The sequence below is a fragment of the Chlorocebus sabaeus genome, chromosome 16 (assembly GCF_047675955.1).
Source record: "Chlorocebus sabaeus isolate Y175 chromosome 16, mChlSab1.0.hap1, whole genome shotgun sequence".
In the NCBI taxonomy this organism is placed as follows: Eukaryota; Metazoa; Chordata; class Mammalia; order Primates; family Cercopithecidae; genus Chlorocebus; species Chlorocebus sabaeus.
Window position 1 is genome coordinate 28,070,778 of NC_132919.1, and position 25,865 is coordinate 28,096,642.

General features: G+C 42.0%; 1 protein-coding gene across 2 annotated transcripts in view; it reads right to left on the reverse strand.

The window, feature by feature from the left end:
- Window positions 1–25,865, reverse strand: part of SSH2 (slingshot protein phosphatase 2) — a 302,660-nt gene that overhangs the window by 209,924 nt on the left and 66,871 nt on the right. Inside the window, exon 2 of one of the 2 annotated variants that reach the window (XM_008010921.3) lies at window positions 13,900–13,980. The exons of the other annotated variant lie outside the window; for it this stretch is intronic. Within the exon in view, the coding sequence (XP_008009112.2) occupies window positions 13,900–13,980 (81 nt within the window). The remainder of the gene's footprint in view (window positions 1–13,899; window positions 13,981–25,865) is intronic. 2 annotated transcript variants of the gene reach the window in all.

The window sequence follows — 25,865 nt, forward strand, 5'->3', positions numbered from 1 at the left end:
ATTGCCAGGATCAAATCAATTTACAATCTTTACAACCAATCATCAAGTAAGATGCATATATGAATATGGTATATGAATCCTTTCCAAACAGAAATTCCCACTAGGCATTACTCAAATCTAAGCAGGTTTATAATCCACAATGAGAAAAACTGCATCACACTTCTACAGAATCTGACTAGCCTAGGAATTGCTGTTATTTCCTTGGAGGAAAAAGAATAAGTAGACAGATTCTTTTGAAGCAAAGGGCATTTCAGAAGAACTCTGTTGGAAAACGCTAAAAACAAAACAAAACAAAACAAAAACAAAAACCTTAGCCAAACAGGCATGTACTGGACTCAGAAGACCATAGCATTCAAATTCAAGGTTGTATTTCATTGTTCACCTTGGTCTTTTCCCTTCCCAAGAGCAGTTTCCCTTTCATCCACATTCTTTCCAGATACCTTAAGGTTCTAACCATCATCTAACACTCGTAGTCAGCTTCTTCCATGAGCAGTCTTCTGCTCAGCTCCTGGACCAGGCCCTGCAAATTAAGTTCAAGACCGACCAGGAAATAAGATGTTGATCCACAGTGGAATTTCCAGCCCCAGCTCATGCATGACAGGAGGACACTCCTTCATGCAAATGCACCTAGTGCAGTTAGAGCAGATTTTCAGCTTCTTTGGAGCTGTGTCTCTCTCTATAATTTACTGAGATTCATATACTGTTTATAGCCCTTTCTTCACTTTCCCTTGTTCCTGCTGCCTCCTGGGCTCTCCTTAAATAAGGAGGCCTATCTCTACTAAAAACACAAAAAAATTAGCTAGGCGTGGTGGCGGGCACCTGTAGTCCCAGCTACTTGGGAGGATGAGGCAGGAGAATGGCATGAACTCGGGAGGTGGAGCTTGCAGTGAGCTGATATCACGCCACGGCACTCCAGCCTGGGCAACAGAGCAAGACTCTGTCTCAAAAAAAAAAAAAAGGCATTTTAGGAGACAGGTTTCTTTTGAAAGAAATATCTTATTATTAATAATTTATTATTTATAAATTTTATAATGCCTCTTCTGAAAATCTGGTACAGTGTCATGGTACGAATGCTTATATGACTAGAGATGTGAGTCACAACCTTGGGGTGGATTCCAAGTACATATCTGACAGGCAAAATGGCATGGTGACCATAGCCTTGGAAATCAGACTTGAACTTCATCACTTAAGAGATGTGTGATCCTAAGCAAATCCCTTAAATATATCCCATAAATATATCACCATGTTAGAGAGGCCCTTCTTGAACATCCTTTATCTAAATAATAAATCATCGTTTTTCCATTTGAATTTTTTATAACATTATCATATTCTGTAATTGAATATTTATGTTCTTTATTGTACCTTCCCCAATGGACTGTAAATTCCATAAAGGCAGAGTTTGCTTTGTTCATCACTGGATACCCATTGCCTAGTGTAGTGCCTGCCACAGAGTAGACTTAAATAATTGTGGAATAAATAAGCTCAGTTTTCTCAAAACTCAGAAAACAAGAATATCTCTTCTAGAACAGGGATAAATACTACTGATGTCAGGAATGTAATGTGAAATAATGTACATACGAACATTTCTTTTTACTAACCAGGCACATGGTAGCACTCAAGAAATGTTAGCCATCTTTTCAGTTATTTGTAGTTTTAACAGCAAGTCACAGCCTTTATAACTCTACTTTTCTAATTATAAAGTGAGAGGAAAAATTATTACCCCTTTTCTACTGCCAAAGCACACTGTTGAGATTACAGAAAATACACAAAAGTCATTAGGAGTGACTCAGCAGACAGGTTCCACTGAGATTAAGAATTTGTTAAATTTACAACTCTCATGACATTTGTCTTAATCGGGGTTATCCATTGCTCTCTCCAAGGTTAACACTTCTTGCCTAATAGCTTTGAAATTACAGTTTCACCAGGACTTTACCTTCAGCACTAAGAAGACAGATATCTTAGGCTCGGCATGGTGGCTCATGCCTATAATCCCAGCACTTTGAGAGGCCGAGGAGGGTGGATCACGTGAGGTCAGGAGTTCGAGACCAGCCTGGCCAACATAGTGAAACCCCTTCTCTGCTAAAGATACAAAAATTAGCCCAGTGTGGTGGCAAGCACCTGTAGTCCCAGTTAGTTGGGAGGCTGAGGCAAAAGAATCACTTGAACCTGGGAGACGGAGGTTGCAGTGAGCCGAAATCATGCCACTGCACTCCAGCCTAGGTGACAAAACAGAGTGAGACTCTGTCTCAAAAAAAGAAAAGAAAAGAAAAGAAAAGAAAATAGACATCTTAGAGAGCAAACTAGGGTTGAGAAAGATTGTGCTTGAGTACAATTGTGACAGCACTCTAGAAATTCACAGAAAGAATGGAAAAAATTAATCTGGCTAAAAACACCCCAGTAATATCCAATTTCCAGTGACAGATAGCATCTTACTGGTGGCAGCGGTGGGCTATCCATTGTAGCTGCCAGCTGTAGTGGGGAGGCATGGGTGGTGGCGGCAGGAGCAGCTATGGAATCAGCAGTGGTGACGGTGGGACCCCTGTGGCCCATGTCCCTGAGACAGCCAACTGCACCACCCCCACCCTCTCACGGCTGGGCAGGACCCACTCTCCCAGGCCCAGAGCCTCTGCCGTGGCCTCAATCTTGCTCCCTGCCACATCCCAGGAGCCTGTGAGAACCCAGCCAAAGGTACAGCCAGGACTGGGCTGGTCCCAGGAGCATCCGGTTTGTTTGTAAAGGGTTGGCTGGGCCCACTGCACCGCCTGCATCTTGCCCGCTGCCACTGTGAGGGAAACCCAAAGAGGAGGCATGGCCAGGGCTGTGCACTCCATGGAGCTGGCACGAGCTGGGGAAAAGTGGGAGCCCTGCCCCTTGCACGTTGGCAGGGTGGGAGCTCCCCAGGCACAACTGCAGCTGCACAAGCTGTGGCTGTGACCTGGGCACCCCTGTGCTCTTGGGAGCCTGGAGCAGGCAGGAGCCCTGCCCTCCCGGGCACAGCTGCAGCTGCCCAAACCTCAGCTGCAGACCCAGGCATCACTGTACTCTTGAGGGCCCAGGAAGGCCCCTCCTTCCCCGGCAGGCTGGGAAGTGCCTGCTCTCACTGTCTGGCTTCTCCTGGCTATTGGTGCCCACTCTGATCATGGAGCAAAGCTGAGGCTAAGCCTGGGCACTGTTGCAACCCGGCTGAGTGTGTGCATGCTTGAGGCACACTGACACACCAGCCCCCTGGCACCCTGACCCCCTCCAGACACTGGGTTTGGGCACTGACAAGCATGAGATGGAGGTTGAGGGGGCAGGCCAAGGGTAGCTTGGTGTTAACCTGCAGGTGCCCCTTGGCATGAACAGCCTGGGCACCATGAATGGAAGCAGGAGGCAGGCAGGCTCCTAGGCAGACGGTGGTGAGTCCCTGGTGAAGTTCCACCTGCAAGCCACGAAGGGCCTGAAGCATGAAGGCCAGACTGCTGGTCCCACAGACTGCAGTGGGAATTTGTGGTACTTTTTCTGGGCTGCCTATGGCCACTCATGAACCAATTGGTATGCACTTCCTTCCCTCTGAGGCCCATGAAAAGCCCCGGACTCAGCCAGACCAGAGGAGAGGATGGGATGACCTGCCTGCAGAGAGGAGCTACCCTCTCTGCTGGAGCTGAACACTCATCGGGATGACCTGCCTAGCAGACAGGGGCTACACTCTCTGCTTAGAGTTGAACGACACCCTGGCTATGGAGAGGAGCTACCCACCGTGGGTCTCCTCTGAACTGTTCTACCGCTCAATAAAGCTTCTCTTCACTTTGCACACTCTCCACTTGTCTGCATACCTCATTCTTCCTGGACACAGGACAAGAATTCGGGACCTGCTGAATAGCGGGGCTAAAAGAGTTGTAACACAAACAGGGCTGAAACACGCCCCCTTGCTCACCATGTTGTGGGCAACAATAAGGAAAGAAGACAATAAGGAGAGAAGAGCTTGCGGCCCTTTGGGGAACCCAGACCTAGAAGCTCAACGAGCCAGGGCTGTGACACCCTCTTTAGGGATCTGTGGTTCCTGGCATCTCTAAGCTTCCGGGCGCTATCATGTTCCCTGGTGTCAGCTGTGGAAGCTGCTTATGGTATGCCAGGCCTCCATCACCATGGCAACAGGGGCTGATGTCATACCAAGCCAAAAGATCAGGCTCTGCCTCTCCCACTGTAGCCAGCGTACCTGGCTGTGCACAGTGGCCGGACCTCACCCTTGCTTATACACCCCTCGCCACTCCATGCCTGGCTCGCCCTTGGCAGGTATGGGATCCAGGCCGGTAGCGTGACCCGAGTATAACCTGCCGGACCGAGTGGGCTTGGAATGAGCCCACTCATTCTGCAAAAGTTGGGCAAAGGCACCACTGGCCACAAAGGTTTCTGGTTGGCAAAGCAACACCCCCAAAATCCTGTAACACTACTTCTTGAAATATGAAACTTGATTATTAACTCTTCCTTCCCTGTACTTCTAATAACAGTGTATCTTTACAATATTCCAAATTAGTCTTCAGATGCCCCCACATCTGTAATCTTATAATTCCCCACTAAGGAATTTCTGAGAATTATGATTTTCAACTCTGGCACACAATCACCTATGGACCTTTGTAAAGAAGAAATATGTCAGGTCTCATTTAAGACCTATTGAACAAGAAACTTCCTAAAGTGAGACGTAAGTTTCTATATTTTTAAAATAAACTCTACAGATTATTCTCGTATAAAACTAGAGTTGAGAATCACTACTGCATTTGACCCTGACCTCCTAGCACCAGAATAACAACATTACATTCAAGGGCAAAGGTAATCCAGCATAAGTTAAAGAGCTCAGGCTGGGAGTGTCAGGCAGACTTAGCTGTCACTACCAGCATGGTCACATACCTTAGGCAAGCTTGGTTTCTCACCTTTAAACAGGGACTACTAAAAGTAGTTGCCTTAAAGACTTGGATTCAACACTAAACTGTATAAAAAGCATTTAGCACAATGGGTGTCACACGGTAAGTACTCACAGTAAGGGTCCTTCCCCTCACCCCACCCTTTCCAAAGGGTAAATTTTTCCCAAGCTATAATCTTAAAAATCTGAGAAAAACCTCAGCTCCTCCTGTTTTCCTTACTCTCCCAAACCAAAATAAGAGGAAAAGATACCTGAGCAGAACCTGCCTCAGATTATGGAAGCAAGATAACTCAACTAGTTGGAGCTTTTATTTGGTTAATTTTGCAAATTTGGCCGAGGCTCCTTGTTTCTGCCTACAAGTTGTTTCACTGCCACTTTCTGCATTCTTTGAAACATGCCAGATGTTTCAAAAATATAACTCTGGTAAAAAGAGGGATCAGGAGCCAGACCAATACAAATCCAGCACAGGAGAGCACGGTGTGTCTGAAGTATCATTTTTAGATTCTTTTAGCCAACGCATCAACTATGTGCAATTTACAATTAAATCACTGTGCTAAGAGCTATGGATAATATAAAGATGTATAAGAGAATACTCTTGGCCTTTCAATAGCCATTTCATGTATTTAAACAATATACTTTAGAAGTTGTCACAAGTTAGCTAAGCCACAAGCCAAATTAGGGATGGTGAAGAAAACAGACGATGGTCAGGATGCCCACTTTTTCTTCTTTTTTCTCCAGAGCTGAAGTATGAACTTCATTATGTCTGCAGACATAATGAAGACAGACAACAGTGGCACTGCCTTGACTCTGTTGAAGAGCTGGTGACATGAGGGAATCTTGCACTGGCCCTGCTCTCTGCTTGGCACAGATAATGCGCCAGGCCCTCTAAGCACTTTACATAAGTTATCTCATTTAATTCTAACAACTCAATGGGATAGGTACTATTATTATTCCCATTTTATAGATAGGGGAAATGAGGCTTAGAGTGAAGTCACACAGTCAGTAAGTGGTGAAACTGGACTCCGACCCAGGCTGTCTGAACCTTGAACTTGAGCTCTTTACTACATGATTCTGATTCTGAAAGTCTAAGAGAAACCTCTAAAGAGCATAGCCTGATATCCACATCAAAATCACAATGACACGGTCAAGAAGTTGGGAAAGTGGTTATTCCTGGTGTATGATGGCTGGGAGGGTGAGTCAGTAGTAACTGAAAGGAGCAAGGAGGGATTGGCGAAAGGGGGAAATAGTATTGGGGAGTTGTAATATTCCATTTCCTGATATTCCATTTCCAGGTTACATACTTGTAATATTCCATTTCCAGGTTACATACTTCGTGATTGACCTGTGTTTGTGAAAACCTCAGACGGTGAAAATTCATTATTACACACAAAAGCACAAGTACACTGTTCCCTATGTATATTTTACTTCAGTGAAAGTATAATATACAAAGTATAAAGTGATCTTTAATTATATTTTCTTTACTCTAGCTCCCTAGCATTATGTTGACACAGAAGAATAAGTCTTTATAGCCTTTATACCTTATGGAAAAGATATGGTAAGTTTATAGTAGATTTGGATTATCTCATTTCAGTATCTTGCTTTTCTTTTAACAGAAGACTAACCAAGGAATTTCACTGAATAGAAAGAATAGAAGTTAATTGTGTTGTACCTGAGTAATAAAATGCCTACAGCCAACTCTTAAAAAATTGTAGTCAATCTCACATTTTATCCCGCTGCTCAAGGAACAGATGTTACAATGTTACAAATGTTGCACATTAGATTTCTAATATGGCGGTGCAAAAATTAGCATAGCTAGAGTTAAACCAGTGTTCTTTTTCTGTTTTTTCTTTTCTTGAGACAGGGTCTCATTCTGTCACCCAGGCTGGAGTGCAGTGGCATAATCTTGGCTCACAATAGCCTCAACCTTCTGGGCTCAAGTGATCTTCCCATCTCTGCTTCCCGAGTAGCTGGGACTATGGGAGTGCACCACCTCTCTTGGCTTGTATGTATGTATGTATGTATGTATGTATGTATGTAGAGATGGAGTTTTGCTTTGTTGCCCAGGCTGGTCTTGAATTCCTGAGCTTAAGTGATCCTCCCGCCTCAGCCTCCCAAAGTGCTGGGATTACAGGTGTGCACCACTGTCCCCAACCCAAACCAGTGTTGTTAACCCTTGATTCACATTAGAATAATCCTGGAAGCATTTAAAAAATACCAATACCTGGACCTTACTCACAGAGATCCTGATTTAACTGCATGGGGGTGAGACCCTGTTATTAATTTAAAAGATCATCAGGGCCAGGCATGGTGGCTCATGCCTGTAATCCCAGCACTCTGGGAGGCCGAGGCAGGTGGATCACCTGAGGTCAGGAGTCCAAGACCAGCCTGGCTAACATGACAAAATCCTGTCTCTACTAAAAATACAAAAATTAGCCAGGTGTCATGGCAGGCACCTATAAACCCAGCTACTTGGGAGGCTGAGGCAGGAGAATCTCTTGAACCTGGGAGGCGGAGGAGGTTACAGTGAGCTGAGATTGCACCACTGCACTCCAGCCTGGGTGACAGAGCAAGACTCAGTGTCAAAAAAAAAAAAAAAAAAAAAAAGATCAGCAGGTGATTCTAATGGGCAGCCACAATGAGAACCACTGAGTTAAATAAGGCTAATTTCAAAAATAGCCTTTGTACCCAAGATTACCACAAATCTTATTTCTCCTCAAATGTCACTCAAGTGTAAGATTTTTAAAAGAAAATTATTTCTCATAATAATTATTCTGGGATAAAATCATTGAGCTATGCTTTCTTACATCTTATCCTGAAACAAAATAAATTTAACATCACATTCCTATTAGTGTAAATTTACATCAGACCCCTTCCAAAGTAAAAAATAAGGATATTATTCATGGTAACACTATGTTTGCCACTAGCAACACTTTTTTATCTTTTGTCTGACCACAGGCCTTAACAATCTTTCTACAATGCAGCAGAGGTGATGCTGAAACAATTCAAGTAATCCTAAACTCCTGTGGGGCAGCTCTTTGCTACTGGCCAACTGCCATTTGAAACTCATAATAAAACTCATCTTCTTAGCACCAAATTTCCCTTTTTTTCCCCTCTTTTTCTGTTTGTGTATGTTGGCTACTGAAATGTGTTCTGCAAATGAGTCTGAAAAAAGAAACAGAAAATACACATGGTACAGACAGCAGAAATGAAGAGGGTAAATACAAATTATCAGGAATGACAGGACGTGCTTGCTGTAGGCTTAAACACCATCCCCACCTTACAGCTAACCAGTTTGTTGTTGTATCTGGATGTTCATCCACTACTATCTTGTTTTTGCTTATAATCTCTAGAGATTTACAAAAGTAGATTTAATTACTATAGCAGGCTGGGCGCGGTGGCTCACGCTTGTAATTCCAGCACTTTGGGAGGCTGAGGTGGGCGGATCACTTGAGGTCAGGAGTTCGAAACCAGCCTGGCCAATATGGTGAAACCCCATCTCCACTAAAAATAAAAAATAATTGTTAAAAATAAAAAAAATTAGCCAGGCGTGAGTGGTGCACGCCTGTAGTCCCAGCTACTTGAGAGACTGAGGCATGAGAATCGCTTGAATCCAGGAGGTAGAGGTTGTAGTGAACTGAGATCGTGCCACTGCACTCCAGCCTGGGTGACAGAGGGAAACTCAGTCTAAAATATATATATATATATAATATATATATATATATATATGTATTACTAGCAGTTTCTCCCTCTCCCTCCTAAGTGTAGTTTTCCTTTCTGAACTAACAAATCATTCATTGTTTTGATCATTCCAATACACTATATTTCAAGACTTAAAACATACAAGAACAGGATATCTCAGAAGAATCCTGAGGATTGAAGTCCTTTCTATCTTCAATCTATAACGACTGGCTACTCCACATCAGGCCTTGAATTAGAGTTTACCCTAATGTTGATAACTTTTAAAAATTCTTAAATTCTTCATCTTGAACTTACTATTAGGCTAAATCTTCTATCTCTCTCAAGCCATTTTTCCACTCCCCAAATGACTCTATGTTAAAAATCCCATACAAGCTGATTATCAACAAGGATATTGTATTCTGAGACACTGTCCTTTCCTAGAAGAGAATGCAAACCTATAGTCCAAGAATGTAAAAATATTCTAAACCAAATAATTCTTACATTTTAGATTTTCCTTTCTTTGCATCTGCCTTTTCCACACTTGATTCTAGGGGGTGGCTTTTTCTTTTCTTTAATAACACAAAAGGCTAACATCTCTTCCTTTCACTGGGCTATTCAAACATCAAAGCTTTTTTTTTTGACTGCACAGAGTGTAATATTACATCCTTCAAGGATATAATAAACCAAGCAAAGGAATGAAACAGATCATAAAAATAGTATGACTATTCTATATATGACCTTCTGCCAGTTTGGTTGGGTAGGGGTTGGGGTGAGAAGACCAGGGAAATGAGATAAATAGTTTTATTTTTAGGAAATAAACTAATATAACAAACATTTTCCTGACTACCAGGCTGGGGAAGAAATAGCCCTACAATGGTAAATGAATCCAGTTGTTCCTAGGTGACCACCCATAAGCACAATAATTGGAATCCCAGCTCATCCAGAGCATCTTCCTCCTTTTAGGTAGGATAGCAGTGTGTGCAGGAGAGGGAAATGAAGAGAAGCCTCAGGAGTCTCAGTGCCTGTTGCTGTCACTAGCATCCCAACCTGCTCTAGTCACTGCCTACATTCCTTCTTATTTGAAGCCAAGGTGAAACTCTTGCAGCTAAAGCTAGTATCTTCTTTCTCTGTGACCTCTTCCAGTCACACTATCATCTTTCTCTAGGGGCAGACAGATCCTCTCCCCATTATGGAAACCTCTAACAAACCTGTGCACAGCAGAGGGAGCAAGTAGCTGCTTCTATCTATTACCTGGTTTCCTGGAGACTGAGTGGGATCAGAAAAGGGGCAGGGGCCTCTCTGCACTCCTGCCTTCTCTTCTAGGAAAGCCCCAAGAGATCTAAGGCAGCCAGCTCTCCAGCCAAATTGCCCTCCAGCCAAATTTGTTTTCACTTATACAGATTTCTTTTCTTCTTCCCACATGCTGCATGTAATGATTTTCTCCTCTCCTTTTCAGGGCTTTCCATGAATAGCCATAAAACTAATTTGTGAAGTGTAGATTATACTTTCTCTAAGGGCCCCTACTCCCCTGGGCCCAGTGATTTGCACATCAGTCAATCAATACTTGGTGAATGAATGAATTATGCAGAAGCAAATGAATGAATAAAACTAATTAAAGTTCATACTTCTCTTATCCCAAAATTGAAGAGAAAGTTGTTCAGTGATTGACTTTATCTTCTACTCCTCTTCTTTACATCAGTATTTCTACTTCAAATAATTATCAAGATCACATACCACTTCCTTTGCAGAAAATTAAGTAGTGGAGATTTCAATCATTTTGCTCTGCAAATAACTGCCCCCTCACCCCACCCCCAAGGTTAAGCCTTCAAATTAGGAAGAAGCTCTTCAATTCCATTTGACATGGGGGTGGGAACAGGGAAGTGAGAAAAGGGGGAAAAAAAGTGTGGGAAATACTCCCTGAACAAACAAAACAGGAGGTGGATCTAACACCTTTAAAAAGTCAGCCAAGTACATGAAACAACTCTTGCCTCTTGAGGAAAAGACACAACGAATCTGACTTAAATGAATGAAAGGCTTGGCAATACAATAAAGCAACCCAGAGTATTCTGTAAATACATATACCTAACTAATTGTTTCTCATTTTTTTTGGAGACAGAGTCTGGCTCTGTTGTCCAGGCTGGAGTGCAACAGCGTATCCTCCCACCTTAGCCTCCCAAGTAGCTAGGACTACAAGTATGTGCCACCATGCCTGGCTAATTGTTTTATTTTCTTGTAGAGACAGGGTCTCGCTGTATTTCCCAGGCTGCTCTCGAACTCCTGGGCTCAAGTGATCCTTTTGCCTTGGCCTCCCAAAGTGTTGGGATTACAGACATGAGCCACTGTGCCTGGCCCCAACTAATTGTTTCTAAGGGAGAAAAACCATTAAAACTAAAGTTTCCTTTTCCCCACATGTGTCCAACTTCATGAAAATATTCTTCATGTAGATTCCCATGTACTAGTCTCTTTCAGACAAAATCAGCCAAAACAGTATGCCAGTATAATAAGTCCAGAGGACTCCACTGCAAACTGAACAAAATATATATATATATTTGAGATGGAGTCTTGCTCTGTTGCCCAGGCTGGAGTGCAGTAGTGCAATCTTGGTTCACTGCAACCTCCGTCTCCTTGGTTCAAGCAATTCTCCTGCCTCGGCCTCCCAAGTAGCTGGGACTACATACATACACCACCACACCCAGCTTTTGTATTTTTAGTAGAGACGGGGTTTCACCATGTTGGCCAGGCTTTCTCGAACTCTTGACCTCAAGCAATCTGCACACCTTGACCTCCCAAAGAGCTGGGATTACAGGTATAAGCCACCGTGCCCGGCCTGAACAAAGTAAATCTTATAGGTTACCATATAAGGAGACTGGCACATATTCCATCAATGAGGCTGCCCACTGGTGATGAGCTCATGATGGCTATCAGCTGAGATTTGACGTCAGCACTCCCCCTGCTTATCACACAACACTGGACAAAGATTATAACCTTTCACCCTCAGTTTGTCATCTGCAAAATACTGATAATAAGTGTTCACATGGATTCATCAGTTAATGTTTGCAAGCACTAAGAAAATGAGCACCACTCCAGCTATTAATGAATCACAATAACTTAACTCATGCCATTCCAGATTCATCAACACTGAATGAAGTGCAATTGCTTAAATAAATAGGTGAATGAGGTCCTGAAATGGTAACTGCATTCACTGTGACATGAAGATGAGGAAGCCAGCCTTGGTCCAGGTAGTACTATGGTGATATGCTTGAGAGACACATCTTACTTCAAGAGATAGTTTCCATTAGTGAAACTTCAACAATATTTATGGAGTGCTACTATGAGCAATAAATATCCTGATACTGACAGAATTCATTTTTTATGGTCAAGGTTTTTAGAATCTAGTTTTAGTCACAGCTACTTGTTGGAAGAGATCAAGTCAAGTAAAATTATAGAAAACAATCAAATCTGTAAAAAACAATACAGTTTTGAAATGTGTTATAATTCAGTTTATATAAACTATATTTTTTTAAATTTGTGACGTAGGATTCATTCTATAGCAAGACACAGAAAAAAAATGTCCAACTGGGAAAAAGTTTTGCTATGTTTCTAAACTTCAGTTTGATACAAGGACATCTTGAACCTCTCATAAAATGGGGGAAAATTCCAAGAGCAGCCCAGTCTCCTATGGGTATAACAGTCCAAAAATATGCTTGAATAAAGTCTTTCCTCATAGTGCCATCCCTAATCTGCACAAGCTTCGCAGTGAAGGGCAGTACACCTTAAAAAAAATCAGGCTGTCACCAAGTCTTCAACTTAGAGCCAGTGAGAAGCAAACAGATAAAAACGTCAGGTCTCTGGGCTGAAAGGAGAAGCAGAAGGCAGAGACTAGGGCCTCTCACAAAGAGCTGGTCCTCTCTATTTCTAATTTTCATTAATATAACTGGGATGGTGTCTGCATTTTTGTAGCCAACCCCCTCACGTTTTTTTAGGGGGGGCTCAATAGGACACAGTGATCTAAATGACAGTTTAGTTTTCCTGACCCACAACTCTTCCCTTCACTTCCTTCCAAAATACTTCTAATACCCCTTTAAGGCAGAACGATGTGTATGAACTAATGAGGCAAGAGTCCAGCAGGACTTGTTTTCCGGTCACAACACTGCTGAACAAAGTAGGATCTGTTCCAGATGGGATAAAGTGAAGAAACTGGCCAAAACCCGCAAATTGTGACAAGGGCAATCCCTGGCTGCCCTCATTGCTCATTAGCATGGACACTCCCACCAGCATCATGACAGTTTACAAATGCCATGGCAATGACCCAGAAGTTACTGCCCCTTTCCTAGAAAGTTCTAAATAACCCACCCCTCAATTTGCATTAACCTGCCCTTAATTTACATGTAACTGAAAGTAGGTATAAGTGAGTATAAATACAGTTGCCAAGAGCCCACACGTTGCAGACTCTGGGTACACTACCTATGAGTTAGTGCTGTTTCACCAGAAGCAGTACTGTTCAATAAAAGATTGCTGTCTAACACCACTGGCTTGCCCTTGATTTCTTTCCTGGTGAAACTAAGAACCCTCCTGGGCTAAGCCCCAATTTGGCCTGTCCTACTAGGCCATTCAATACTCGGGGGAAGTTCACTTATATCTCAGGATATACTGAGAATTTCCAGACTAATCTCACTGCTCATTGCAACACACAAAAATAAGTCAATTTAAGTTGTTCTCTAACTTCAGCCTGACTCTGTGGGTAAGTATGCTGGAGGTTAGACGGGGTAAGTAAAATTTATAACATCTCATGAAATGTAGTTAGATAAAGTTCCACATTTAAGATGATCAGGTTGAGTTTCCAGTCCAGTGACTATAACACTGTTTGGCTTAACATTATCAATAGCTAAGACATGTGAGGCCCATGTATGTGAGGAATAAAGGCCCTGTGGCAGCACCAATACCAAGCAGTTGCCACAGGGAAAAGAATAATACTATTGACCCTTAAAAAAATGTGTACATGAGGGGAAAAAAAATCCCACAACAACAGTCATTCTTTATTGAAGGAAACTCAGTCAAGGTTCCAAGATGCTACATTTTTTTTCTGCTTCAATAAATAAGTTTTGAGTGGTCATTGCCATGGCATTATGCATATAAATGTACCATACTGTTTATATATACACTTATTCCAAGCCACCTATTCGCCTTCCCAGACTATTTGGCTGAATGGGGTCAAAAGATAAAAGAATAGGCACTATATCAGTTGCATTTAATAGCCAAATTTACCCAAGAAGATTTTACTTGAATCACCAAAGTCTGTATAAAAACATATACCTACGTACATTGGAATCACTAAAGATTTCTGATTCTTCACATTCACAGCAAAGTAATGCTGCTGATTCACTGTCTTCCAAATGAGAACTCTGTAATACAAACAAGATCATTTCAGAGATCCAAACGAATGGGCCCATAAGCACGAGGGGAAAAGCAAGCTGAAATCAGAGTCAGTGGTGTTAGCTCACAGGTGAGAAGCTGCAATTCCGATTACTGATGGCTATTTTGAGAGAATACCGCCAAGAAGGTGACTGGTTAGTTGATTGAGGAATGCTTGATCAACTGAAGCATTTCCTATGGTTTCCCGATTTGGGGAAAGATCCAGCACATCTTTTTCTGTAAAGCACATCTTTTTTCTGGATGCGGTGGCTTAGGCCTGTAATCCCAGCACTTTGGGAGGCCGAGGTGGGCGGATCACGAAGTCAGGAGGTCAAGACCATCCTGGCTAACACAGTGAAACCTCGTCTCTACTAAAAATACAAAAAATTAGCCAGGTGTGGTGGCCGGCACCTGTAGTCCCAGCTACTCGGGGGGCTGAGGCAGGAGAATGGCGTGAACCTGGCAGGCTGAGCTTGCAGTGAGCCAAGATCACCCCACTGCACTCCAGCCTGGGTGACAGAATGAGACTCCGTCTGGAAAAAAAAAAAAAAAGATGGTGCTGCTAATCCTTTATAGTATGTACTCTTAACTCTTCTCAGACTGGAGATAGATTTATGTTCATTTATCTTCGTATCTTTGGTCGTATTTGATGCATTTGATGTATTTCTTTAGAGATAGGCTATAGAATATAGCATAGGGCCTGATTAGGGGATCTAACTCTTAGCCTAGCCTCATTAGCCCTCTGCTGCCAAGTGTTTATATGAGTCAAGAGACAGGCCGGGAACAGTGGCTCACACCTGTTAATCCCAGCACTTTGGGAGGCTGAGGCGGGCAGATCACCTGAGGTTAGGAGTTTGAGACCAGCCTGGTCAACATAGTGAAACCCCGTCTTTACTAAAAAAAGAAAAAGAAAAAAAAAAAATATATATATATATATATATATATGTGTATGTTAGGCAGGCGTGGCAGTGTGCGCCTGTAATCCCAGCTACTGGGGAGGCTGAGGCAGGAGAATCGCATGAACCCAGGGGGCGCAGGTTTCAATGAGCTGAGATCATGCCATTGCATTCCAGCCTGGGTGACAGTGCAAAACTCCATCTCAAAAAAAAAAAAAAGAGCCAGGAGACATGCCCTACCCAAGTTCCCCAACAGAGGCCAGAAAACAATTTAAAACCTTTTCTTCTGTTCTCTAATCTCTCTAAAAATCCGTCCAGAAGACAGACAAGGAAAACAAGACAAAGGAGTGAAATAATTAGCTGGTAACATAGGAGTATTTCTCCCTATGACTAACAACTCAAAAAAGGGAACAGAAAAGGCTCCAACTCTGACCCATTAGATTCTATTCAAATGTTTGCTGTTTAGCTAATAGCAGCTGGAAACTGAGTTATCCCTACATGGATCATTGATGCATAGGTTTACGTCATTAAAACTTCTCACTACCAGTGGCTGAAACTTATAACTACTCTATGGCTATCCTAGTTGATTCCTATTTAATTTTTCACAGGTAGAGCTGTGTTTCATCTGAAGTCTACCCTTAGAGATAAGAGTTTTAGAGTACAAATAAACTTAAATGAAAGAAAGTAAAGCTCAGTTACTCTTTCTGATAACGGGCTTGCTCCTGGTTTACTTTCTTCTCATTTTTTTTTTCTAGTCTGATCCTTTATCTACTTTTAGTTTTCTGTCTTAAAACCAAGTCTCATCTGGCATTATCCCTCTCACTTCCTCTTTTAGAAAATAATCAGAAATAACCAAATATTTAAAATCATTGTTGGCTGGGCTCAGGGGCTCATGCCTGTAATCCCAGCACTTTGGGAGGCCAAGGCGGGCGGATCACGAGGTCAGGAGATCGAGACCATCCTGGCTAACACGGTGAAACCCCCGTCTCTACTAAAAATACAAAAAATTAGCTGGGCATGGTAGCGGGTGCCTGTAATCCCAGCTACTTGGGAGGCTGAGGCAGGAGAATGGCGTGAACCTGGGAGGCAGAGGTTGCAGTGAGGTGAGATCACGCCACTGCACTCCAGCCTGGGCTACAGAGCGAGACTCCATCTCAAAAAACAAACAAACAAACAAAAATAATTGTTAAAAATCCTACAAATGCAAAGTCTTTTTAATTCTTGTTCTCTTATATTTTGGAGGGGGGAAAATAAGAACATTTACACTCCATCTAGCTTAAAAAAATATATAAAATATTTGAAGACTTCTGGAACTCATATTAGGAAAGCTAAAGGCTTAATAATAAATATTTGAAAGAATTAAAATGGTAGAGATCAGAGCTGCTTTCAGTCTTCCCAAGGTCTCATACTACAACAGATAATAATATAGATAATACTAAGCACATCAAAAGTGGCTTGTCACTGTTACAGTATAAAAACTAAAGACAGGCCAGGCATGGTGGCTCACACCTGTAATCCCAACACTTTGGGAGGCGGGTGGATCACCTGAGGTCAGGAGTTAAAGACCAGCCTGGCCAACGTGGTAAAACCCTGTCTCTACTGAAAATACAAAAAATTACCTGGGTGTGGTCGTGGGCACTTGTAATCCCAGTTACTCTGGAGGCTGAGGCATGAGAATCGCTTGAACCCAGGTGGTGGAGGTTACAGTGAGCCGAGATCGTGCCATAGCACTCCAGCCTGGGCAACAAGAGTGAAACTCCGTCTCAAAAATAATAATAATAATAATAATAAAAACTGGAGAGAGCCTGAGCCCAGGAGTTGGAAACCTGCCTGGGCAACACAGTAAGACCCCATCTTCATGACAAAAATAATAATAATAATAATCAGCCAGGTGTGGTGGCACACCTCTGTAGGCCTGGCTAGTTGGGAGGCTGAGGTGGGAGGATCACTTGAGTTTCGGAGTTTAAGCCTTCAAGTGAGCCATAATTGTGCCACTGCCATCTGGCCTGGGCAACAGAGCTAGATCCTGTCTCCAAAACAAAACAAAACAAACCTGAAGAGAGAAAAGTATAAATTAAACCAAAGTACACTAGTTAAGATGTTGCAACTTTCTTTCTTATAAATATTTCAGATGTCCACACTAGCTCTTTCAAAATGACCTTTTGGCTGGGCACGGTGGCTCATACCTATAATCCCAGCACTTTGAGAGGCCGAGGCGGGTGGACCACCTGAGGTCAGGAGTTCGAGATCAGTCTGCCCAACATGTTGAAAACCCATCTCTACTAAAAATACAAAAATTAGCCAGGTGTGGTGGTGCTCAACTGTAATCCCAGCTACTGGGGAGGCAGAGACAGAAGAATCACCTGAACTCGTGAAGTGAAGGTTGCAGTGAGCCAAGATCACGCCACCAGACTGGGTGACAGATCGACACTCTGTCTCAAAGAAAAAAAAAAACCAAAATGACCTTTCAAGAACACACTTGCATTCCTAAAGTTATTTTAAGACTTTATATGTATATATTTATTAATTGAAACAATTCATTAAGATACAAGGTATCCATTAAAGTGGGCTGATGGCATTACAACGTAATGGGTTCATGGAACAAGTGTTTACTTGCAACCAACATATTTAGTTCTAAATTAAATTCTAAGAAACCTAAAGGAAGACAAAGGACAAAGGTCAAGTTCATTTCCCTGCCTCTGAGACCTGGTAATTCTTTTTTTTTTTTTTGGAGACAGCATCTTGCTCTGTCAACCAGGCTAGAGTGCAGTGGTACAATCTTGGATCACTGCAACCTCCGCCTCCTGGGTTCAAGCGATTTTCCTGCCTCAGCCTCCCAAATAGCTGGGACTACAGGCGCCCGCCACCATGCACACTAATTTTTTGTATTTTTAGTAGAGATGGGGTTTCACTGTGTTAGCCAGGATGGTCTCTATCTCCTCACCTCATGATCCGCCCACCTAGGCCTCCCAAAGTGCTGGGATTACAGGCATGAGCCACCACACCTGGCCAATACCTCGTAATTCTAATTCCTGAATTCTTTCCAGGTTCTGCAGAGTGAACAGTCTTTCTCATGACTATATGGGCTTATTCCAAGATTGCAAGGACAAATTAATATTTAGGACCTCTACTAAATTACACGATTATTTAAATAGATGCTAAAAAGCATTTGATAAAATAGTCATTTCTGGTTTCAAACATTTTTAGTAAGCTAGGAATACAAAATGCAGCCTTAATTCACTGCAGAGATTTTTTTTTTTTTCCTGGAGTCTCTCTCTCTCTGTTGCCCACGCTGGAGTGCGGTGGCGCGATCTCTGCTCACTGCAGCCTCCACTTCCCGGGTTCAAGTATTCTCCTGCCTCAGCCTCCGCAGTAGCCAGGACTACAGGTGCGCACCACAACGACTGGCTAATTTTTGTATTTTCAGTAGAGACAGGGTTTCACCATGTTGACAAGGATGGTCTCCATCTCCTGACCTTGTGATCCGCCCACCTCAGCCTCCGAAAGTTCTGGGATTACAGGCATGAGCCACCGCGCCCAGCGTAGGTGGGCTTAATTATATATAGCACCTCTCAGTGGTAGGCCTTTACCTCAATCTCATTGCCTGAATGTCATACTGTAAATTCCCTCAATGTTTCTTCTAGCATGAGGGTGGTGATCTTCCCCAGTTTGTAGTGCAGATACCAATTCTCTTTTCTTTATTTTCTTCTTTTGAATGTCCTTTTGGCAGGAATTTTGAGGAGGACAAAGTCAAGCTCATATTCTTGCATTGGAAGTATCAAGCCCAAATCTTAACTAAACTGAGTTCATATCCTGGTTCTGCCACTTACTAGCAGTGTGATTTTGAGTACATTCCTTAATTTCTTTGAGATCGATTTCCTCATCCATAAAAATGGGCACAACAATAACATCTATCTATTAGGGTTGTTGGAAAGATTGTATGAGAGATAACATAAGAAAAACATTTAGAGACTTAGAGCCAGGTGTGGTAACATGTGCATCTAGATACTCAGCCGCTCTGGAGGCTGATGTGGGAGGACTTGAGCCTGGGAGTTCAAGTTCAGCCTGCACAACATAGCAAGACACCTGTCTCTACCAAAAAAAAAAAAGTAATTAAAAAAAGCACTTAGAATAACTTAGCTTCTGATGTTGCTTCTAATAATAATAATTATTAATATTTTATTACTATTTATTACTGCTGCTTATAATAATAATAAATATTACTATAATAATATTAATCTCCTTCCTAGATGTAAAAGGCTTATACATTTGGGTTAAAATTTTCTTTCAAAGAAACTTTCATCTTCAAGGGAAATTTTGCTTACATCAAGTCTTAAGTGTTTTTCATTCTTAAAGATGAAATCATATTCCCTACATAACCTGGAAGCAACTGAGCTCACAATGAGTCATTGATTTCCATTTATTGTACCCCTACTGTGTACTAAGCACTTTTCTGGGTGCTGAATTATTAGTAGCTAAGGTAAAACACCAAACAAAAAGGGAAAGGTAACTGAACAGGTTACAAAAACAGTTTTTTGCTTTTTATGGGGACGCAAAAACAACAAAGATAGGATATGACTTTGTGGAAACATGTCCCTTTGGCTAAGTATTGTGTGGAGAAACACAGGGGTTAAGATTGTTGGTAAGAAAAACACCTGCACATAACAAGAAGTTTCAATCCAGAACAGCTTCTAAGGAACAATTATAGTAATAAAGTTGCAATTTTTATATGGACTGTATGATGCAAGAACTCATGTACTAAGAAGGAGGTTTTCAAGAGTGTTAAAATCTAACGTATGCAGTTACCTAACAATTTATAAGCAGAAGTCTTAAGAAGTAATACCACAAGAGGCCTGGCATGGTGGCTCACACCTGTACTCCCAGCACTTTGGGAGGCCAAAGCGGGTGGATCACGTGAGGTCAGGAGTTCGAGACCAGCCTGGCCAACATGGCAAACCCCCATCTCTACCAAAAATACAAAATTAGCTGGGTGTGGTGGCAGGTGCCTGTAATCCCAGCTATTCAGGAGGCTGAGGCAGGAGAATCACTTGAACCCAGGAGGCAGAGGTTGCAGTGAGCTCAGACTGTGCCATTGCACTCCAGCCTGGGAGACAGAGCAAGACTCCATATCAAAAACAAAACAAAACAAAATGAAGAAATAATCCCACAGAGTCAAAACCTGTTACCCTGTTGTTACTGTTAAGTCTCTTGTACTCTATTCTTGTTATAGATTATATGGTTTTAAGAGGCAGAGAACATTTACTATTTCTTTCCTCTTTCCTTTTTTTTTTCCATGTTTCATCATCGCTTTTTTTTTCTTTTCTTTTTTGTGGTTCTAAGTGAATACACTGCAGCTGTACTTAAAGAAACTAGGGACTTTGAAAATGTACTATCAGACATAGGCCAGTCCTGGTGGCACATGTCTGTAATCCCAACAATTTGGGATGCTGAAGCAGGCAGATCACTGGAGCCCAGGAGTTTGAGCCCAGCCTGGGCAACACTGGTAAAACCCCGTTCTCTACTAAAAATACAAAAAATTAGCTGGGTGTGGTGGCGTGCACCTGTGGTCCCATCTACTCAGGGGGCTGAGGTCGGAGGATCGCATGAGCTCAGGAAGTTGAGGCTGCAGTGAGCCGAGATCACGCCACTTCACTCCAGCCTGCACAACAGAGTGAGATCCTGTCTCAAAAAATAAAAAGAAAAATATACTATCAGGCATCAAACAATAAAATATATTTATACCCCAAAGTCCAGCAACTTTGGGAGTAAGAGCTTTTAATCCTTTAAAGGCCAAGACATACCCTGGCACTTAGGTATAAATGGATTGACAAAGCAATTTCATAGTCTACATCTGATCCAACTAAGAAAATTCTCTAAAGTCTCAGCTGAAATTATACATTTAAAAACAATTATTTCAGTTCTTTGCTGTATCTACTGAGAGAATGAAGACCATTCTTGGCAATCAGACTACTGACATTCCAGAAAATGCAGACATCACTCTGAAAGGATGCACAGTTATTCTGAAGAGCCCCAGAGGAAGTTGGGGAGGGACATCAATCACAACCATGTAGGATGCATTCTCCTTGGAAAAGAAGAGGTGCTAGGTTGACAAATGATTGGGAAATAGAAAGGAAGTGGCTACTGCTTGCACTATTTGTAATCGTGTACAGAACATGATCAAGGGTGTTACACTGGGCTTCCATTACAAGATGAGGTCTGTGCATGCTCCTTTCCCCATCAACTTAGTTACCCAGGAGCATGGGTCTTTTGCTGAAATCCACAGTTTCTTGGGTGAAAAATATATCTGGAGGGTTTAGATGAGGCCAGGTATTGCTTATTCAGTTATCTTAAGTCCAGAAAAATGTATTGATCTTTGGAGGAAATGACATTGAGTTTGTTTCAAATTCAACTGCTTTGATTTAGCAATCCGTAACAGTTAAAAACAAGGATAACAGAAAACTTTCAGATGATCTGTATGTCACTGAAAGAGGAACAGTTTAGCAGGCTGATGAATAAGATCTAAGAGTTGTCCAGCTATAGAAACAAGATACTGTATGGTTGCTAAGACCTGTTTGTGATATTTTAATGATGCATTAAAAGACCTCTATTATAGCTGGGCTTGGTGATGCATGCTTATAGTCCCAGATATGCAAGAGGCTGAGGTGGCAGGACCGTTTGAGCCCAGGAGGTTGAGGCTGCAGTGAGCTGTGATCCCGCCACTGCATTCCAGCTTGGGCAACAGAGTGAGACTCTGTCTCAAAAAACAAAAACAAACAAACAAAACCCCCCAAAACAGTTATTTTAGTATGTAACACATGTATGTGGTAAACAACTAAGAAGGTGTCAAAGAGTATTTTTAAGTCTTCCTCCATTCCGGTCCTCCCACCTACTAAAACCCATTCCTAGAAGTAATCACTATGCCAGCTCCTAAGGAATCCTTTCAGGATTATTCTGTGTATATACAAGCATTGTGTGTGTAGATGTTCTTTCTCCAAAATACACAAATGAAAGCACACTGCACCTATTTTTCTGCCCTTTCCTTTTAAACTTAGTATCTTTCACTATTTTTTAAAAACTACATAACATAAAAAATAACACAACATAAAATTCACCCATGATTCAATTACCTCCCACCAGGTCCCTCGCACAACACGTGGGAATTCAAGATTTGGGTCGGGACGCAGCCAAACCATATCATTCCATCCCTGGCCCTCCCAAATCTCATGTCCTCACATTTCAAAACCAATCATGCCTTCCCAACAGTCCCCCAAAGTCTTAACTTATTTCAGCATTCTACTGGTACCAATTTACTGCATTAGTCCATTTTCACACTGCTGACAAAGACATACCCGAAACTGGGCAATTTACAAAAGAAAGAGTTTTAATTGGGCTTACAGTTCCATGGCTGGGGAAGCCTCAAAATTACAGCAGAAGGCAAGAAAAAGCAAGTCACATCTTGCATGGATGGCAGCAGGTAAAGAGAGAGAGCTTGTGCAGAGGAACTCCTCTCTTTAAAACCATCAGATCTCATGAGACTTATTCACTATCATGAAAACAGCACAGGAAAGACTTGCCCGCATGATTCAGTTACCTCCCACCGGAGTTTCCCTCCCACAACATGTGGGAATTCAAGATGAGATTTGGGTGGGGACACAGCCAAACCATATCAACCATCTTAACTGATGTTTTTGAGACGGAGTCTCGCTGTCACCCAGGTTGAAGTACAGTGCCGTGATCATGGCTCACTGAAGCCTAGATCTCTCAGGCTCAAGCGATCCTCCCATCTCAGTCTCCCTAGTTGCTGAAACTAAAAATTACCACACCCAGGTAATTTAAAAAGTTTTTTGTACAGATGGGGTCTCACTATGTTTCCCAGGAAGGTTTCAAACTCCTGGGCTCAAAAGATTCTCCTGCCTTGGCTTCCCAAAGTGTTGGCATAAGCCATCACACCCAGCCCCATCTTAACTATTGTTAACTGTACAGTTCAGTATATATTCATGTTGTTGTACAGTCAATCTCTAAAGCTTTTTCATCTCAAAGAACTGAATCTATACCCATCAAACAACTCTTCATTTCCCCCTATTCCAGCCCTTAACAACTACCATTCACTTTGTTTCTATGAGTTTTGACTGGTCTAGATAATTCATATAAGTGGACTCATACAGTATTTGTCTTTGACTGAGTTATCTTCCTTAGCATAATGTCCTCAAGATACATGCATGTTGTAGCATGTGTCAGAATTTCCTTCCTTTTTAAGCCTGCATAATATTCCATTGCACACATATATGACATTTTGTTATCCATTTGTCTATTAAGACATTCATTTCATTGTTTCTGATCGCTGCATAACATTTCATTGTCGAGATGTTCCACAGTTCAGTTAATCAGTCTCCTACTAATAGATTCAAGTTACTTCCAATTAAACTCATTTTCTAATATGCTGTAACAAATTACCACAAACTTGATGGTTTAAACAACATACATTTATTATGTTACAGTCTAGAGGCAAGGAGTCCTAAAATAAAACAGTTGGCAGACCTGTGTTCCTTCTGTAGGATCTAGGGGAGTGTTACAGGCTAAATTGTGTCCCTCAAAATTCATATGTTTTTCAATCCCCAGTACCTCAAGATGTGGTTGTATTTGGAGACAGAGCCTTTAAAGAGTAATCAAGTTAAAACAAGGTTTAGTAACCTAGGGGTGGTTCCAATATAGGTGGGCCCTAGTACAATATGACTCACATTCTCATAAAAAGAGATTAGGGCCACACGTAGTGGCTCATGCCTATAATCCCAGCACTTTGAGAGGCCAAGGCAAGAGAATCACTTTAGGTCAGGAGATTGAGATCAGCCTGGGCAACATAGCAAAACGCCATCTCTACAAAAAAAAAAATAAAAAATAAAAACAAAATAGCTAGGCATGCCTGTAGTCCTAGCTACTTGGGAGGTTGAGGCAGAGGATTGCTTGAGCCCAGCAGTTCAAGTTTACAGTGAGCTATGATCACACCACTGCATTTTAGCCTAGAAGACAGAGCAAGATCCTGTCTCTAAATAAATAAATAAATAAATAAAAGAGATTAGGACGCAGATAACACCCAGAGGAAAGACCATGTGAAAACAGAGGGAGAGGACAGCCTTCTACAGGCCAAGAAGGTCAGCCTCAGAAGAAATCAACCCTTTCCAACACATTGGTATTTGACTTTCAGCCTGCAACTCTATGATAAAATAAGTATTTGTTATTTAAGCGATCAGTCTGTTTAAACGGGTTATACTTGTTATGGTAGCCCTAACTATTTTTAGAAGAATCAATTTCTTTGCCTTTTCTGGCATCTAGTGGCTATCTGCATTCTTCGGCTCATGGCCCCCTTCTTCTATCTTCAATATCGGTAAAGGTGGATTGAGTTCTTCTCCTATCGCATCAATCTGACTTCCTTTCCTGGGTTCCTCTTCCACTTTTTTTTCTTTTTGTTTTTTTAACTTTTAAGTTCCCAGGTACATGTGCAGGTTTGTTATATGAATAAACTCATGTCACAGGGGTTTGCTTTACAGATTATTTCATCATCCAGGTATTAAACCTAGGACTCATTAGTTATTTTTCCTGATCTCCTCCTTTGCACCCTCCACTCTCTGGTAGGCCCTGGTGTCTTGTGTTCCCCTCTATGTGTCCATGTGTTCTCATCATTTAGCTTCCACTTATAAGAACATGTGTTATTTGGTTTTCTGTTCTTACGTTAGTTTACTAAGGGTAATAGCATCCAGCTCCATCCATGTTCCTGCAAATGACATGATCTTGTTTTTTTTCTTTTTATGGCTGCATAGTATTTCGTGGTGTATATGTACCACATTTTCTTTATCCAGTCTATCATTGATGGGCATTTAGGTTGATTCCACATCTTTGCTGTTGAAAATAGGGCTGCAATGAAAATATACATGCATGTGTCATTATGATGGAATGATTTATATTCCTTTGGGTATATATCCAGTAATGGGATTGCTGGGTCGAATGGTAGCTCTGTTTTTTTGTTTTTGTTTTTGTTTTTGAGACAGAGTTTCGCTCTTGTTTTCCAGGCTCAAGTGCAACGGCGCGACCTTGGCTCACTGCAACCTCCACCTCCTGAGTTCAAGCGATTCTCCTGCCTCAACCTCCTGAGTATCTGGGATTATAGACGCCCACCACCAAGCCCATCTAATTTTTTGTATTTTTAGTAGAGACAGGGTTTCACCATGTTGACCGGGCTGGTTTTGAACTCCTGACCTCAGTTGATCCACTGGCCTTGGCCTCTCAAAATGCTGGGATTATAGGCGTGAGCCACCGTGCTGGCAGTAGTTCTGTTTTTAGCTCTTTGAGGAATTGCCACACTACTTTCCACAATGGTTGAACTAATTTACACTCCCACTAACAGTGTATAAGCATTACATTTTCTCCACAATCTCCTCAGCATTTGTTATTTCTTGACTTTTTAATAATCGCCATTCTGACTGCTGTGAGATGGTTATCTCGCTACGGTTTTGATTTGCACTTCTCTAATGATCAGTGATGTTGAGCTTTTTTTCATATGATTGTTGGCAACATGTACGTCTTCTTTTGAAACGTGTCTCTTCATGTCCTTTGCTCACTTTTTTTTTTTTTTGAGACAGAGTCTCACTCTATCACCAAGGATGGAGCCCAGTGGCACAGTCTCAGCTCACTGCAACCTCTGCATCCTGGGTTCAAGCAATTCTCTTGCTTCAGCCACCGTGATTACAGGAGCGTGCCACCATGCCCAGCTAATTTTTGTATTTTTAGTACGGACAGGGTTTCGCCATGTTGGCCAGGCTGGTCAGGAACTACTGACCTCAACTGATCCACTCGCCTTGGCCTCCCACAGTGCTGGGATTACAGCTGTGAGCTACTGTGCTCAGTCTCCTTTGACCACCTTTTTTCTTTCTTTTTTTTTTTTTTGAGATAGAGTCTTGCTCTGTCCCCCAGGCTGGAGTGCAGTG